Genomic DNA, 17,679 nt, shown 5'->3' with positions numbered 1-17,679 from the left:
TACAACTCTTCTCTTTGGCTTTAAGGCCCTCTACAGCCTATGAGTTTTCCTGTCCAGTCTCATTATACTGGATTCCCCTTCCTGCACACTGTGTTCTAACCAAAATGGCCTGGGATTCTGGGAAGATGGAGGAGTGTCAGAAAATTCCAAGTTCTCCAGATTTCCTCCACTAACAAGTAAAAATATCTGGGTGAAAGCAAAGCAGCAAAAACAAAAAAAGTTATGGCAGAACAGTGTTCCTTCTGGAATAACCAGAGAAGATCTGAAGAAAGATCCCAGGCTGTGAAGTGCCAATACCTCCAGGCTAGCTCTCTGAAACATCAAGAAGTGAGTCCTAGGGAGGTAGCCTCCACCTCTGCCACAAGAATTTTTACATCCCAGATAGTGAGGGCCCAGGATACTAAAGGGACCCAACTGTGGTTTGGAGGGGAAAAGGCATGCAGAATGGACCCAGGAAAAGCTCCTGAGGTCCCACACCACAGGACTAGAGGCAAATATAAGAATAAGATGATTAAAAACTTTTTTTAAATGAACAGCCAAGCACAGGCAGTTACTATGGGAATAGAGAAGATTGAGATTTATCTTCAGAAGAAGATGCTGAAGCAAAAAAAAAGCCTCTTCTACCCCCAAATGTAACATCAAATAGCTACATGCTCAAAAAACATTCATAGAGAAACTCAAATAAGAGAGACTGAAAAAAATGACTAAAAAAGAAAATAAGAACAATCCAAGAAAAAAAAGAAAATTATGAAAAGAAAGCAAAGCAACTGGAAAAGGTGATTCAAAATCTTATGAAAAAAATGACTCTTTGAAAATTAGAACTGGGCAAGAAGAAACCATGACACCAAGAAATATATAGAACATAATGAATGAAAAAATAGAAAAGTGAAACACCTCACAAGAAAAACAACAGATTTCGAGAATAAATCAAGAAGAAAAAACATAATAATCAAACTACCTGAAAGTTATGATCAAAAAAAGAATCTTAACATAATAATACAAGAAATAATTAAAGAAAAATTGTCCAGAAGTGTTAGAACAAGAGGGGATAGTAGAAATAGAAAAAATTCATCAGTCGCCACATGAAAGAGATCTTAGGAGGAAGACTGACAGGAATAACATAGCTAAATTCCAAAATCCCCAGGTTAAGGAGAAAATATTAAAAGCAACAAGAAAAAAACAATTCAAATATTGGCAGAACTACAATTAGAATTATTCAAGATCTAGTAGCAACTTCTTCAAAAGACAGCAGGTCTTGGAACACAACTTATCAAAAAAAGTAAAAGAACTGATATTGCAGCTAAAACATACCCAGCAAAATTAAACATGATTCTCAATGGGAAAAAAAGAACATTCAATGAATTGCAAGAGTTTCAGGATTTTGTTGCAAAAAAGACCTTAATAGAAAATTTGACCTACAAGAGAAATATAAGGTAAACATTAAAAACTAATTGCAGGAGGTTCAATAAGGCAAATTGTTTGTTCTCTATATGAGAAAATGGAAACCATATGCCAAAAGTATTATTAGTATTTGGGTAGTTAAAAGGAAAATGGGGGTAGAGCTGAGTAGGGTGGGATTCTTAAAAGTAAAATGGTTTCAAAAAAGATTTTTTTAAAAAAAAGAGTTACCATCTTAAACAAATGAGGTGGGAGAAGAAGAAATGATATAGTAATTAGAGGAGGAAGGAGAGCTGACAGGTCTGGAAGGGAAGGGGTTAAAGGGGGAACAACATACAAAAATAAAGTGTGTGTGTGTGTGTGTGTGTGTGTGTGTGTGTGTGTGTGCCTTCTAAATTCAGAATAAGAGGAGGGGAAAGGCAAAATAGAAGAGAAGGTAAAGGAATAGGATAAGAGTATAAAGAAGGGTATGTAGACTAATGGAGGGTATAGAAGGGTGTGTAGATCAATGGGGAGAGGTATAGAAGAGTGCACAATGGAAGGTTTCTTTGAAGGGTGATTGATTAAGGGATAGGAGGGCAAGGTAGCAAATAGAAGTAGAGGAATGAGGAAAGTTGTTTTCAGGAAATGTTATAAAAATGAGAGATATACACAAACCAAATTTATATCTATGAATATTTATATGTATATGGATCTATAAATCAAAAGTATATATGAGGGTGTGTGTGTATATATATACATTTTATATATAAATGTTGGGTGTATATGTGTATGTGAATATGTATATAACTGTATACATATATATATATGTTTATGTATATATCCATGCTTAATTATAGCTATCCTGGAATTTAAAAATTGAAATATAATAACCAAATGACCTGGGATACATTCCTCCTGACTTCTGCCTCATAGAATCCTTTACTTCCCTCGGGACTCAGTTCAAACACTGTCTTCTATAGCGGGGGCAGGGATCCTCAGGTATAAGACCCACTGTCAGGCACTGCCATAGCAACTTGAAATTCAATAAATCCAGGAGCTTTTTAGGGGTGAATTAATTAAATGTTTGAACAAATATAGCAGCTGAATAATGTTATAAATATCCAAATAGCCCTTGAGAGAAAATAGGTTCCCTACTCCTGTTGTACAAGATATTTTCCTGAACCTCCCAAACTACCCTTTGGTTCCCTTTCTCCCTCAACTACCATGTGTATATTTTGTATTCATTCTGAATATGTCTTGAATATGTACATATTATCTCCTCTGATCAAGCGTAAGCTTCTTGGGAACAGAAATAGTGGCATTATTGTCTTTGAACGCTTAGCACCTAGCATCATGCCTAGTGTGTAAACGTGCTCAATAAATGATTGTTGATTGGCCACTTAACAAGGACATAAGGGAGCCTTTTGCACTAGTTTGAATTATATCCTGTTACTCTCATGTCTCACAATAAGAAAGATGGAAATGTTGGCAAGATTCCAAGAGAGAGATTTCCAGCTCTGCATCAGTTTGAATCATTATGCTCTATTTAGAGCCCCCACTCCCGCTTTTACTCTGTTATTCTAACTGGTCCAGGGTCTCTTCCCCACTCTCCCTTGCAAACCACCTCTGGATGGTCGGGGGCCCAGCAGCCAGGACTGCCGGCTACAATCCCTGAAGCCTTACCCCTGTGTCTAAGCCCAGTGAAGAGGTGCTTGGAAAACAAGAGCTGCCTGTCACTGCTGTGCGGACCTGGATGCCCCATCACTTACAGAGAATGAAATAAAGCTGTTAAGTAGTTTCCTGCCAGGGAGCATCTGTTTTCCTGGCACCAGCCCCCTGCGGGAAGGGAGCCAGTAGGCCTGGGTGGGGAGAGGGCATGTCGGTGTGGCCAGAAGCAAGAAAGCTGGGGAAAGGGGTGTGTGCTACACCAAAGGCTAATCAGACCTTTCCATTTCTGCCACAGAGCATTAAGAGGACACACATTCTTTGTCTGAGTATCAGGTCTCTCTGGTGGGCCAGTGTTAGAGCCTCTCTACCTGGGAATACACATAAAGCACTTTAGGAAAGACGCCTCCTGTGACAGCTGCAGCCAGCAGGCCGTCACTCACACTCATTCTACTTCCCCTTTATGGGCTGAGCCCAGACTCAACTTCTCACCATGCTTTTAAGGGGCCCAGAGGCAGCTGGGACTCAGTCAGAGATGCATATTGCTTTCCTCCTTGGGGAGAAACCTGCTAAAGAAATTCTGCCAGCCCATATGTAAGAAGGAGGGAGTGCAGCCAATTGAGATCCACTTTACATTAGCATTTTTATAAATCAATGAGCAGACTCCCTGCCATTCAGGAGTACTCTTAACCCTAAGCAAGATCTCTAAACCACCATATCTTTCCCACACACCATCCCCCCAATTTTGTACTTTGAGGTATTTATTTTCTTTAGCAAGTGTTCAAGAGATACTTATTGACTTAGGGATGGGTATATCATATATGCCACACTAGAAGGTGGGTAGAGGGTTGGGAGAGGGTGCTGTCTATTAAAAAAAAAAAACCTAAAATGCAGTCCTATGTCTGTCTTGCAACACATATGCCAAAAAAAAAGCTTACTCTTGAGAATATCACTTGTGGAAAGCCATGTTAACAAATGAAACAAAGACTATATTCATAGAGACAAACACATAATTATATGACAGAAAAGGCAAAAAAAAAAAGAGTTACGGCAGAAGTCAAATAGGGGAAAATCTGGCCTGGTCAGGAGTACAGTAGTTAAGAGAATGGTCAAATCACCTAGATCTGTAGGGTTTGGCAACCCCCTACCAAAAGCTGTGAATAGTCTACAAAGCAAATTATCTGTATTGGTATAGAAAAAAAAATGGAAGGCAGGACTGGCAGGGATAATCCAAATCTGTAGGTCATCAGTCTATTGGAACTGGCGCCATAATTCTGTTCTCTAATGAAGGAAATGTGGCAGAATCTCACTTTGTAATAGGGAGTGGCCCTGGTGACTGCCAGGACAGCAGCTGGGTGGAGGAGAACCTTGCCTCTCAAGGCAGGTTTCTGTTGGAAATAGCAGCAGCAGTTTTCCATTCCACCTATATAATTAGGACTCTATAGCACTGCTTCAAGGGACAATTTCCCCTGTCACAGTCCAAATCTAAAGCTACTAGGTGGTAAAGGACAGCTTTAGATGTTCTTGGATCACCACCAGGAGTTGACCAAGTATGTATTAAATGGAGAAAAGCATAAACCAGGGTAACTGGTCCAAAGGACACATCCTGAGTATATGTTAGAAAAGGCCAAGCGTCTGGGGCTTCATTTTCAAAGCCAAAAGAACCAGAGGAAAGTTGTTAATTAACTCAAAAATCAAAAGCCTTTGCTGTTCTAAGTGGAACTGACCTTAAACAAACTTAGATAGGATTAATTTACATCTGTTTTTTTCCTAATGTGTCTGGCGAATATTGCCATAGTTACACAGTAGTTCCTCGATTTGAGTGTTCAAAGACTTGTGATAACCTTTCACATTATTTATTTATTTGTTTGCTTGTTTGTTTATTTATTTATTACACATTCTTCTTCTTGTTCTTAATTTTGAAGCTCCAAATCCTCACCCTCTCTTCAACCCCTTCCTTCTTCACCCATTGAGAAGACAAGCAGTTTTTAATAATCTTTTAAACTTTAGTGTCTCAGAGAAACTGAAGTGTGTTCTTGACACTAGAACCTTAATTATGCCCTTTCAGTAGGACTGTCTGGTAAAGAATGAGTAAGATTTCAGCAGTTTCACTCTAGTCAATGAATGAGTTAAAGAGAGGATTGTGACACGGTCGTGTAGTAGCAAATAGATGTTGTGAACTTGTCACTAAATGTGCTTAGGATCTGACAAAGTAGGGAGGCTGGTTTAGATCAAGGCAGAAATAAGACCACTATAGGAGGTATGAAAATACATAGCTGTGTCTCTATCACATCTATAAGGACTCCATCATCTACCAAAAAATGGATTCCTTTGCCCTTCTTTTTGCCTATGTGTTAACCTGGGAGAGAGAGGCTTTTGAAAGCAACATAAGGGCTCTAGAAATGTGGTTAAATCTATATGATGCCCTGGCCTTCTTATTGGAAGGTCTGGGAATAAAATGGTAGTAATTAAAAAAAATGAGATTTAGATAATTAAAGTAATAACTCATGTCTACTGTTGTTCAGATACAAAGAAATGGTCCAAAAAATTTAAGAACAACATTTTTTATAGATTCACCATAACAAATATCCCTAATCTCCAAAGCTATATGGAATGGAAAGCTATTAAAATACAGAGAAGAAATCAGAGCCATAGGAGAACAAGATGAAGCATACATCATTTCTGTCACCCTGTCTGCTGCTAGAATTATTCCCAGAAGGCTTTCAGGGACCTTCTAGAAGAATGATATGACAATAAAAATAATTGCTAAAATTTCTATAGTTCTTTAAAATTCACAAAGGATTTTACATACATTAACTCATTTGATCATACTCTTGAACATACAGTGGTTCCTTGTGTGGGTTCAATAGGTTAACAACAAGGTAAGCATAAGGCTTGCGTTAAGACTGACTCCACGCTCATTTGTTTCTTCTGAATGAACAATATGGCAGAGCTAGCTAGGGGCATTGACTGAGAGAGAGTTATTGTACATTAAAATCAGTAGGCACTTCAGAACACTGAGTCTTAGGCTGTAGGTTCAAGGGGGGAGAGGTTGGGGGGAGGGGTCAGAACTGAAAATGAGAAAAGTGCCGAGTTACACTGAAGGTATTTAAAACTGGTAGCTTTCTATCTCTTCTGTGTTTAAAAACCCATGCTGTAACTCATCAATAAGAATTCTTTCAGCAGGGCTAATGCAACGAATCTAAGATGTTAGGTTTGGAGTGGAGGGGCTCTGGACCAAGCCCCAATCTTCACTCATTAACAATATCAGAAACCCAGGAGGTTCTGTAAGTTAGGGGAGTCTTTCTGTCCCAAACAAGACAAGGAGGACAGGAAGGGGCCTAGGCTGGGGAAGGTTTCGAGGAAGGTCAGGCTGCAGAGATTCATAATTGGAAACAGGAATTAAGGAAGGAGGCCTGTAATGCAGCTGTGACAAGGGAATCCTGGGTCTCCCTGTGGGGGCCCCACTGAATAAGGCAGATGAGAGAGATCACACTCAGAAGTGTTGATGCATCCCTTAATGGAAAAGAGGAAAATGATAAGTCAGAACTTCCTGGTTCTGGAAGGAAGAAAGGGAACTACTGAGAATACCAAAAGAAAACAAACTCCAATTCCTCTTTGGGATAGAAAGCGTCCCTTAAAGTCTGTCATGTTCTCCATCCTACTGGTGGCTGGTTCTGGAAATTCTAATCATGGTCTGAAAGGGACCCTGTTTCTCTCTAGTAGATATATCATCATCATCATTATCATCATTATATACTCATCATCTTATTTTTCTCTTTTTTTGATGGAAAAACTGTGAGGCTAGGTGCCTATTCTACTATATTATTGTTTTATATTTAATGAACTGAAGACATTGAAGGATTAAAATGACTTTTTTTTATAATTGAACAACAATATTGAAATATTAGGCTCATCTTCTGTAGAAACATTCTTATATTTTTAAATTTATTTTCACACAAAGATGAGAATGAAACACTAATAACTAACAAATAAATGCTTTAAAGTTTGCATAGTGCCAGCCCCCAGGCTTACAACTTCCTTAGAGCTCGCCTTTGGAAACCATATTTTCCAGCCTGTGAAGAAATCACTAAATCCAAAGCAAGCACAGGAACCTCTTAAAATTCTCAGCTGCTCTTTTTCAATCTTTCTACTCTAGATGAAACACTAATATCTTAACATGCCGCCCCTGAGTCTGCCTCCCCCTCCCCATCCCCCAAGTCACCTCAGCGTCCTCTGCCCAGCTTGACTGACCCTGAGATTTACAGATTCCTTGCAAAAATTCGGAGGTACCCCCAAGTGAGTTTAGGGAAAACCCCCTGACAAAGTGAAAAGCTTCCACTTTGGAGAGGTAACTTCTTAAAACGTTGCCCTTCTGAATCCTGACAAGTGATGAGAAAAGAAGCCAGAAGATCCTTTGGATTTGTCTCTTGGATCACTTCTCAGCAGCCTGTCCCTGCCTGGGAGTGCAGGCTGCAGCGCTGGCTTGGCCGAGGATGGAGGCTGAGGGCCAGCGAGCCCAGAGGATAGGTAAGAAAAGGAAAGGCCAGAGGTGTAGGAAGAGGGCATTTACCTCAGTGAAGCCCTCCTGCAGGATGTCCAGGAAATTCCCCCTGCTGAGGCAGGCCAGCATTGTTCCCGCCTTGCTTTTTCCAGGACCTAATCCTCAAGACCAGGCCTCCTCTGCCTCCTTCTCCTCCTCCTTCTCCTCCTCCTCCTCCTCTTCCTTCTCCTCCTCCACCTCCTCCACCTCCTTTGAACACAAAGGACTATCCACTCAGTTCTTAGGGATCTCTCTGGAGTCCCAGATATGCCTCTTACTACAGAGACAGGAGCTAAAGTGAAGCCTTTCACTGGGCATGCTCCTTTGGGGGGCCTCTGGTGGAGAAGCGGGCAAGCAGTTCCTATAGAAACAACTTCAGGATGGAGGGGCCAGGGCAGGAGGAGAGCCCGGCCAGTAGATACACTGGGACACACACACACACACACACACACACACACACACACACACACACACACACACACACACACCGCAAGCACGCACGCGTGCGTTTTTTTTTTTTCTCTCTCTCTCTAAATGTCAAAAGCAAAGCCACCAGAACCTCAGATCAGGGATAAGGGCAGGGGAAAGAAGTGAATCCACAGATCTTTTTAAATTTTTTTGCACACTAAAGATAACCTTTTTTGTTTTAATTTTTCCCCACAAATGGAATTGGAGCTTTGTTAGGCTAAGACACAGAGAGAAAGACAGAGGCACAGAGACACAGAATAAGATTTTTTTTTTTAAATAGATCAACATTGGGGCGGCTAGGTGGCTTAGTGGATAAAGCACCGGCCTTGGAGTCAGGAGTACCTGGGTTCAAATCTGATCTCAGACACTTAATAATTACCTAGCTGTCTGGCCTTGGGCAAGCCACTTAACCCCATTTGCCTTGCAAAAAAAAATAGATCAACATGATATTAGGAGGAAAGAAAAGATGACAAAGAAGAGAATGGAAATCGAGGACAATAGATATGGTTCCTGATGTCTTTGGTAGTTTTGAAAAAATTAGATGGGATCTCTGCCTTAGGACTCAGAGACCCACGGGATTTAAAAAGGGAACCTGAAAGAATATCAAGTCCTACTCCCTCATTTTACATATGTGGGAGCTAAGGCTAAAGATGTCATTTCACTGAGGTCTTTGGGCACTGTCCAGCACCCTCTCCACTGTATCACACTGCCTCCTCTGGAGCAATATGCCATAGTCAGGATGATTCAAACATTGAAAATGAGGGTTTATATTTTTTTTTGTTGTTTTTGCAGGGCAATAGGGTTAAGTGACTTGCCCAAAATCACACAGCTACGTAACCATTAAATGTCTGAGGTTGTATTTGAACTCAGATCCTCCTAACCCAGGGCTGGTGCTCTATCCACTGTGCCACCCAGCTGCCCAGTTTATATTTTAAATGTAGAAAAATGGAGTGTTGAGTATGGACTCAAGGAAAGCATTTAAGGTCCATGGAATTTTTAAAAAATTTCCTCAAGTACAGAATGAAATATTGCTTCACCCAACACTTAGCACATTGGGTAGACTACTGGGTTCAAAGTCAGGAAGACACTAGTTCAAAGTTGACCACTGACACTTTTTAGCTGTAGGATGCTGGGCAAGTCACTTTACCACTTTCTGCCTCAGTTTCCCCAACTGTAAAATGAGAATAATAACAGCACCTACCTTTCAGGGTTATTGTGAGGATATCTATAAAAAGTGCTTAGCATATTGCGCAGCACTTTATAAATGGCACTATAGAGGTAGTATATAATAAATGCTTATTCCCTTCCCTCTCCATTCCCTTCCTTAAAACCCCAGCCCATTAGTCACAGTGCCTGGAATGTTGTGTTGTTGTTCATTATGTTGTTCAGTCATGTCCAAATCTTCCTGATCCCATTTGGGGTTTTCTTGGCTAAGATCTGGGAGTGATTTCTTCTACAGTTCATTTTACAGTGAGAAATTTAGGCAAGCAGGATGAAGTGACTTACCCAGAGTCTCACAGTTGGATTTGAACTCAGGGAGAGGGTTCTCCCTGGCTCCAGGCTGCCCTGCCTGGAACATAGCAAACACTTAATGCTTGATTAATCGCTCCTGTATATTGATCATTCTGCCCCCAAAGAAAGGAAATGTCAGGAACTGAACGAATAATATTATGTCATTTGCTCTGAGTCTCATAGATGTGAGAATTTTACAAAGGATCATCCCTAAATAGCTAGCTAATTATAATTAGATAAACCGTACCTAGGTCTGGTGAATCTCCATCCCCAACCCTTAGTAAATAAGTTTATAAATAGCCAGTATGAAGTCATAATATTGGACACAAACCGAAGGGGCATAATTTGTAAACTGTATAATTTATTTACCCAAACCCCCATCCTGAGACCAGGTGCTACATCTGGAGAAGCCAATGAGGACTTCAGTCAAAGTCTTTTGGTCCAAAGATATGTAAATCTCAGATAAGCTCCAGGTATCCTCAGTAAGCCTAAAAACACCAAATGTCACTGATAACTTTGAGATGACATAGATATGTTAACTTTAAAATTTTACGATAACTTTGAGAGGATTTGGGTATGTTGATGAATTAACCCTAAGGTGACAGAGATAAGAGTTAGTCTGTTTCTACCCAAATAAACCCTATAAATTAAGAGCCCCAACTCCTGCCCCCCAGTACTCCTCCTACTCTGTGGGGTCTATGCTCCCCAGTGCTCCCAGCTCTAATTCATGGCTGTGTGAGTGCCTCTGCCCCCCCCCCCCCATCATCTGCCTCTGGGCTCCTTTTTCTTCTTGCCTCTATACTTTCATTGCTCTTTTCCCCTAAATTTTCTCTGCCTTATTAAAGTGTGATTGCAGTTTCACTTCCCTCTGCTGTTATGCTATCTTCCAAAGAGCATCCAAAGGACCTGGGCATGCCTGTCCCATTTTATAATTTCTTAAATTAATTAGCAATTCAAGCTTTTATTAAATATTTCATTGTTTCAAACACTGTGCAAGAGATAAGGGGCACTGGAGATAGACAAGCAAAAGATTAGAGTCCCAGACTTCAAAGAAGGCCTTTCCATTCTAATGAGAGGAGCTGTCAGAACTAGGCTCCAAACCCAGGTCTCTGGAGTCCAGGCTGAATACTCCACTGTACCCCATTATCTCATATGGTGCCATAGAAGAGCCAGGACCAGAGGTCAAATCTTTTGTCAAAATGCCAGTACTTCATTGCTATATGGAGCTCTTACCACTAGGATTTAGTGAGAATTAACTACAGCAGCACCCAAGTAAATGAATCTTTCCTGAAGACATCTAATCACAGAGAGATTTCTGGAAAACCGAAAACCAGAAATAGTCAGATTGACAGGTATCTTGTATGAACTATACTGTTAAATAGTTTCTGCCTTAATGATCGAGGGCTGGACCTGGAGTTAGAAAGACCTAAGTTTAAATCTAACCTCAGACACTAGCTATATGACCCTGGGCAAGTCGCTTAATTCTGTTTGCCTCAAGTTCCTTATCTGTAATATGAGCTGGAGAAGGAACTACTCCAGTATCTTTGCCAAGAAAACATCAAACAGGATCAGAAAGGGTCAGACACTACTAAAACAACTGAACAATAATAATGTTTCTAAAATCTATTTCAACTCTAAAAACTATATTCCCACCACAAAGTGTGGCAGATCTAGATTTTGGTCTGTAATGTAAACTCCTCAAGTTGGGTTAAAAAAATCAACTGCACCAGTGTTGCATGGGATGGCAAGACCAGACAATAGTTTCATGTCATTAAAGACCAGAAAGTTTAAGTGAACTTCAAGCTCAATATTGTCAACACTTCCCACTTTGCATAACCAGAGCCCGCTAAAGAGGTGATATTCAGGTATTCTGTCCTGTTAGACCACATTTGGAGTACTATATTCCTTTCTGTGTGCCATATTTAGGAAGGAAGAACATGAACGAAGTGCAACAAATCAAGAGAAATGGACTAACATCATTCCTTAACAGGGACTGACTGGAGGAACTGGGGGGGAGGGGTTAGCAGGGAAAAAAGAAAATTTAGGGAATAGGTGTTAAAGACTGCCATGTAAAAGAAGAATTAATAGCAATGTGACAATACACATTTACAACAGAGGTTTTGTTTTTCTTGGTATCTTAGTAGAGAGGTAGAGGTGAGAGGGAGAGAGAGAGAGAGAGAGAATTTGGACCTGAAAATAAAATCGAATTTAAAAAATAACAATGGGAAAAAATTGAAAAAATCTGAAATGGGATGTCAAATGAGATCAAGGACTTGTTTTCACTTTGTGTTTGTATTCCCAGAGTCTTGTATAATATCTTATACCTAGATTTTTTTTTCACCTAGTAGAATAAATAAATCCAAGATATCCAAGATTAAAATGAGTTTCATATAATTGTAGAATTCAAGCAAAGTTTGGATAACCATTTGGGGGGGCGGGGTTTGGATTCTGGTTAAGTATTGGTTGACCTAATTTTCAACTTTAGATACTTTCCAGTTCCAAAATATTATGATTCTAATAATTCTAGTGTTACTGATAGGTAGAAAACATTCATGACTAAGGAGGAGCTTCAGTCTCTCAACTAAATAATTCCTACCATTATGGAGATATCAAAACATCTGAGAAATCTAGAGTTAGAAGGAATTTTAAAAATCATCCAGTCTAAACTATACCTAGAACAGGAATTTCCTCAATAGCATCTCCCTCCAATAGTCATCTGGATTCAGCCTACTATGTTGGGGAATTCAATGGGGAATTCAATCCCCATTGTGGGAAAAGTACTAATTGGGATAGTGACATTAAGTCAAAATCAGCTTCTTTGCAATTTCTACCCAAATTTGTAGTAAAGACAAAGTCAAGACATAGATCCATTATTGTTTTTTCCCAGCGATGGCCCTTTGATCTTGAGTCTGGAACACAATGATACAACATTAGGCAGAAAACAATCAGGCAACAGAGGAAGCCATTGCTGCCACAACTGCAATTACTTACTTGTGATTGAGGTCACTGTCCTTGAAACAACAGGACATTCATCAAGCTAGAACCTGTCACTAAATTCACAAAGTCTGAGAAAAAGATAAACAGCAGAATCAGACAGAATAAGATTCAGGTTGTTCAAAGGGTTCTCTACAGCCCAAGGTGAACTATTAGAGTACAAGATTAGGTCATCCCTATGAGCACTCAGGATGCCTACTGTAGTTCACCCTAAAAGGTAGTCTTTCTGAGGTCTTGCAAGTTGAGCTTTGACTCTGGTCACATGTCTAACCCTTAAGAGTAAAAGTACCCTTGAATTTCTCCTGTGATATCATAACCAGATATAAGGGATTCCTCCAAATTGCCCAAAACAAGAAGAAATATGGAGGACTATGACCAACTTTGCACAATGATTTGGAGATGGCAAAGCCATATGGTACAGAAATAGCTGGGATTTAACCCAAGTGAAGCCTGCATATAATTTCTACCAGCTGCTAAGCCTGGGGAAGGAATCAGAGAAACATGGAAAGGATGGTTTTGCCACTATTGTTGTCATATTTCCATATTCTTGCAACAAAGCATCCTAAGGCCCCACATACATCTCTGTCTATGTATGACTAATAGAGATTGATATCAATATGCCAAATAGGTCATGCTCATTCCTGTCTCTATACCTTCAAGCGTGTTGTTCTGCCATCTAAAATAATGTATTCTCTCCACTCTGCTGATGCAAAACCTGCATTCCTTCAGAGGTTTTGTTTTTCTTGGTATCTTAGTAGGGAGGTAGAGGTGAGAGGGAGAGAGAGAGAGAGAGAGAATTTGGACTTGAAAATAAAATCGAATTTAAAAAATAACAATGGGCAAAAATTGAAAAAATTCAAACATCCCTGCTCTCTACAGTCTTCTCTCATGACCTAAACCTTCATTTTCACTCTCCTCTGAACTTCTGCCACACTTGTACAATTTAACATGTAATAGTCAGCTGTGTGATTCTATGTGAATTGAATATACCTTTCATATAACTACCTACTTATAGTGGATATAGTCACATTCAATGTGCGTACTATGAATATATAAATATATGTGCCAATATATATGTCTGTCTCTTTGTGTTGTTGAATTAAATATAGTCTCCTAGTTTGGATGATTCAATAATGGAGAATTGACTACATACAAAAATACACACACACACACACACACACACACACACACACACACCCCAAAAAGAGATAAGAGTAGTAAAATGAGAATACATATGGAAATGGGATATGGTGACAAAGTACAGAGTGGTGAGTGAGATATAATAAGCAGGTAGGTAGGAAATAAAAAGAAAGAGTTGTAGAAAGCCAATAAAGGATCTACCACATGCTAATGCTTTTTGTAAAATGTACCAAAGCTGATATATAAACATACTTAATACTGATTTTTAAAAAATGAGCTCCCAGCTATGTGCTCAGAACAGTCAGTTTAATAAAAATTAGATAAGGGCAGCGACATCTTGTGGATAATCTGTGTGTGATATCTGAACAAATTAAAGTATCAATTTAACCTTCAGCTCTTCCCACCTCTAGTTTGCCTGAGAATATGAGATATGATTCTACAATGTTGATAATGCAATTAAAATAAAATAAATGTAAAGCTCTTTCTTTGGAGACTGGGTCATCCTTGAAACTAATGACTGGATTACTTCCAGGTCTCTTTTTACCTCATCAGTTCAACACCCCTCTGAACTTTGATTACTAAATCTAAAATATACATGTATTTTCTTTCACTTTTAAAAAAGTTTTGAGAATGATGAAAAAAATATAATTTCCCACTCTCACTGACTTAATGGATTCTAAGTAGTGCAGATAGAGGTACCACAGTCAACAACCCAGTGAGTTGGAGAAGAGAAAGAATTCCAATATTAATGTAGAACATTAGTAGAAGGGAACTGTGCGCTTACTCCATTCAAGGACCTAAAATCTAGTACAGAATGTCTCAGACAGAACTGTCCAGAAGCCCTGAATCTCATGATATCATCACACTTATCAGCAACTTACCAATGGCTCTCCCGCCTGCAGAGGGTTACAGTACCCCATGATCACTGGGGTCCCCATATTCTGTGACCCTGGGGCAGCTGGGCCAAAACCACCCTCAGGAATCAAAGACAAGGAAGAGGGAGAGAGAGAGATCTGTAAAGATATGGGAAGAGAAGAGTTCAGACCTGTTGGAAGCTGAAATTAACTGCAGCTACCTTTCCCAAAGAAGCTTCCCTTTCCCTAAACTGAAGGTTTTTTCCAGTTTTTAAAGGCAATCAGCAAGAAGTTCAACCTAAAGTGATCAAAACGGACCTGCTCCATTTAGATTTGAACATCCCTGGCATTGTCAATACCTTATAAATCAAGGCTGTAATAATAATAATAATAATAATAATAATAATAATAATAATAATAATAAAAGAAGGTGCGTTTCCCTGTCTGCTCTTTGCCAAAAAAAAATATTCTCCCATATATCCTTCGGTTATAAAAACTACATGTGATGATCCATCTAAAAGATAGATATTTGAAAGCAGAACTGTAATTCAGGCATGGGGACCACAATGCAATGAGAACAGTATCTTGAAGTCCTTAGCCACATTAGAGTGAGCTTTTCCTTAGTAGCTGCCTCAAGTCAGTGTCTCAGAGTCTCTATTTCTCCACTGTAGGGGTCCCTGTTCCCCTCCCCCAAATAAGGGAGCCTTTCATGCCAGCTGTAATTTGTAATTCTTAATCTAAGTACAAAAATTCCTAATTATAGCTTTGTACAAGTCTTTCTAGATACAGCTTTGTACAATCCTCCAGAAAGTCTGAGTTATATAAATATTATCAACTTCATTTCTCTCTACCCTTCCTTCTCAGTTCCAAGTTTTAATCCACAGAAGCAATATTTCTATTGAGAATCATCTGATTCAACTGATCACCATCAATGAAACATGAAATTTTAGAAAAAAAAAAGTATTTCCCCCCTACAAACCCTGAAGTCTGGCAGGGGAAACAACTCTAGAGCTATCTGTTTTGTGCCTGGGCCCTGTTTTGACAGCTTGCCCACTGCTTAAGGCAATATTATACTCCCAGTGACTAGATAGGAATGAAAGAGGGGAAAAAAGTAATACCAGGAAGACTGGTCAGGACTCCAAAGTTCTTGTTTAAGTGCTGTGCTCTGCTAAATCTAGGGCCTGGAGAAAGTTTTAGAGAAGGGCCCTCCCACCTCCCATGGGTATGCCCCGTCCTGGCTCTTTTTCCTCCCTTTCTTCCATTAGAACTTAAGCTCTTTGAAAGTAGAAACTGCCCTGCTCTTCTGTTTGCATCACCAGGCTCAGCCCAGGCTTTGCACAGAGTAGGCACTTAAACATCATTCATTCATTCAATGTCATTCGTTCATTCATTCATCCATGGATGGCCAGGCCGGCTCTTCATTCATTCATTCATTCGTTCGTTCGTTCGTTCGTTCATTCATCGATGGCCAGGCCGGCTCTTCATTCATTCATTCATTCATTCGTTCATTCATCGATGGCCAGGCCGGCTCTCCCTTGTCTTTTCCTGACCCGGGCACTGGGGATAAGCTGCCGTGCCAGCCCGAGGCTGCAGGCTCGCCACCTGGTCCCTACCGCTTTGTTACGCCTTGCCCCTAACTTTAATTTACTAAAAATAATAATATCAACCACTCACACTTCCGGAGTGCTTTAAGATTCACAAAGCAACACTGTGTAAAGCAGCATCCCTATGTACCGACGAGGGGTTCTGGGCCTAGCATTTCTCCCGGCCCAGGGTCCGGCCCTACCTGAGCCCGGCGGGGCCAGGGCCTGCTGCAGATCCGCTCCGGCCCAGGCTGAGGCTCCGGGAGGCGCGGCGCGTTCCCGCTGCCATGGCGACGCGCGGACCGCCCCGCCCCTGAGGCTCCGCCCCCACCCCTCGGCCCTCCCGTTCACGGGCCCCGCCCCTCCGGCCCCGCCCCACGCCTCCAGCCTCCCTCGGCCCGGGCCCGCCCGGCCCCGCCCAGCCCCGCCCAGCCCCGCCCCACGCCTCCAGCCTCCCTCGGCCCGGGCCCGCCCCTCAGGCCCCGCCCCATGTCTCCAGCCTCCCTCGGCCCGGGCCCGCCCCTCAGGCCCCGCCCCACGTCTCCAGCCTCCCTCGGCCCAGGCCCCGCCCCTCAGGCCCCGCCCCTCAGGCCCCGCCCCACGCCTCCAGCCTCCCTCGGCCCGGGCCCGCCCAGGCCCCGCCCAGCCCCGCCCCACGTCTCCAGCCTCCCTCGGCCCGGGCCCGCCCAGGCCCCGCCCAGCCCCGCCCCACGTCTCCAGCCTCCCTCGGCCCAGGCCCCGCCCCATGTCTCCAGCCTCCCTCGGCCCGGGCCCCGCCCCTCAGGCCCCGCCCCACGCCTCCAGCCTCCCTCGGCCCGGGCCCGCCCAGGCCCCGCCCAGCCCCGCCCCCCGCGGCTCTGTCCCTGGGCCTGGGGCCGAGGCCGCCCGGGCCCAGGGCTGATTCCTGGCCCCTCAGAGAAGGCACCGAGCCCCCACGCGGCGGGTTCCTCGTCCTTTATTCGCTCCGCTGTGCCCCGTCAGGGCCGGCCTGCGGCACTCGGAGCCGCGCACACAGAGGCCCCGGCCCAGGGCGCCCCCGCCCCCGCCCTCCCCCTTCTCGGGGGGCTCCCCTTCCCCCCAGGGACCCCCTCGGAGTAGGAAGAGCTGCGGTCCAAGGGGAGGGGCTCGGGCGTCCACCTTCAGCCCGCGCCCCACGAGTTCACTCTCGAGCCTCGGCTTCTCTCGCTCCAAGCCCGCGGGGGGCCCGCTCTGGGGAGGGGCGTCGGGCCGGGCCCGCCCTCCGGCCTGCGCGTGCGATGCCGGGGGGCTCCGGGAGGCGGGCGGGGGCGCGGGCCCCCTACACCAGGGTGCCGTTCCTGCTGTCGTAGCGGCGCGCGGCCTGCGGGAACCTAACGGTGGCGTACTCGGTGGCGCCCTCCGCCTGCAGGGGCCCGGGCCGGCCCGGGGCGCCCGGCGCGGGACGGCCGCACACCTGGAGCTCGGCGTAGTGCAGGCCGCTGTCCTCTCCGGGGCCCGGCGGCGCCCGCACCAGCTCGTAGGCGTGCGCCGCCGCCTCCCGGCCCTGCGGGGAAGGGGATGC

At 43.0% G+C, this 17,679-nt stretch overlaps 1 protein-coding gene across 4 annotated transcripts in view; it reads right to left on the bottom strand.

Annotated features, from left to right (window-relative positions):
- Positions 1-17,679, bottom strand: part of DIXDC1 (DIX domain containing 1) — a 74,387-nt gene that overhangs the window by 48,506 nt on the left and 8,202 nt on the right. For 2 of the 4 annotated variants that reach the window (XM_074216667.1, XM_074216668.1), the window contains exons 4-5: positions 17,277-17,661; positions 14,584-14,715 (exon numbers count right to left, since the gene is read on the bottom strand). In XM_074216667.1, the coding sequence (XP_074072768.1) occupies positions 14,584-14,715; positions 17,277-17,661 (517 nt within the window). Of the gene's footprint in view, positions 1-7,618; positions 7,731-14,583; positions 14,716-16,342; positions 16,385-17,276; positions 17,662-17,679 lie in introns of those variants that run through there. The other 2 variants (XM_074216670.1, XM_074216669.1) reach the window with 2 other exon arrangements.

This window comes from Macrotis lagotis, chromosome 1, assembly GCF_037893015.1.
Source record: "Macrotis lagotis isolate mMagLag1 chromosome 1, bilby.v1.9.chrom.fasta, whole genome shotgun sequence".
In the NCBI taxonomy this organism is placed as follows: Eukaryota; Metazoa; Chordata; class Mammalia; order Peramelemorphia; family Peramelidae; genus Macrotis; species Macrotis lagotis.
This window is presented reverse-complemented; position numbering and strand designations above follow the sequence as displayed.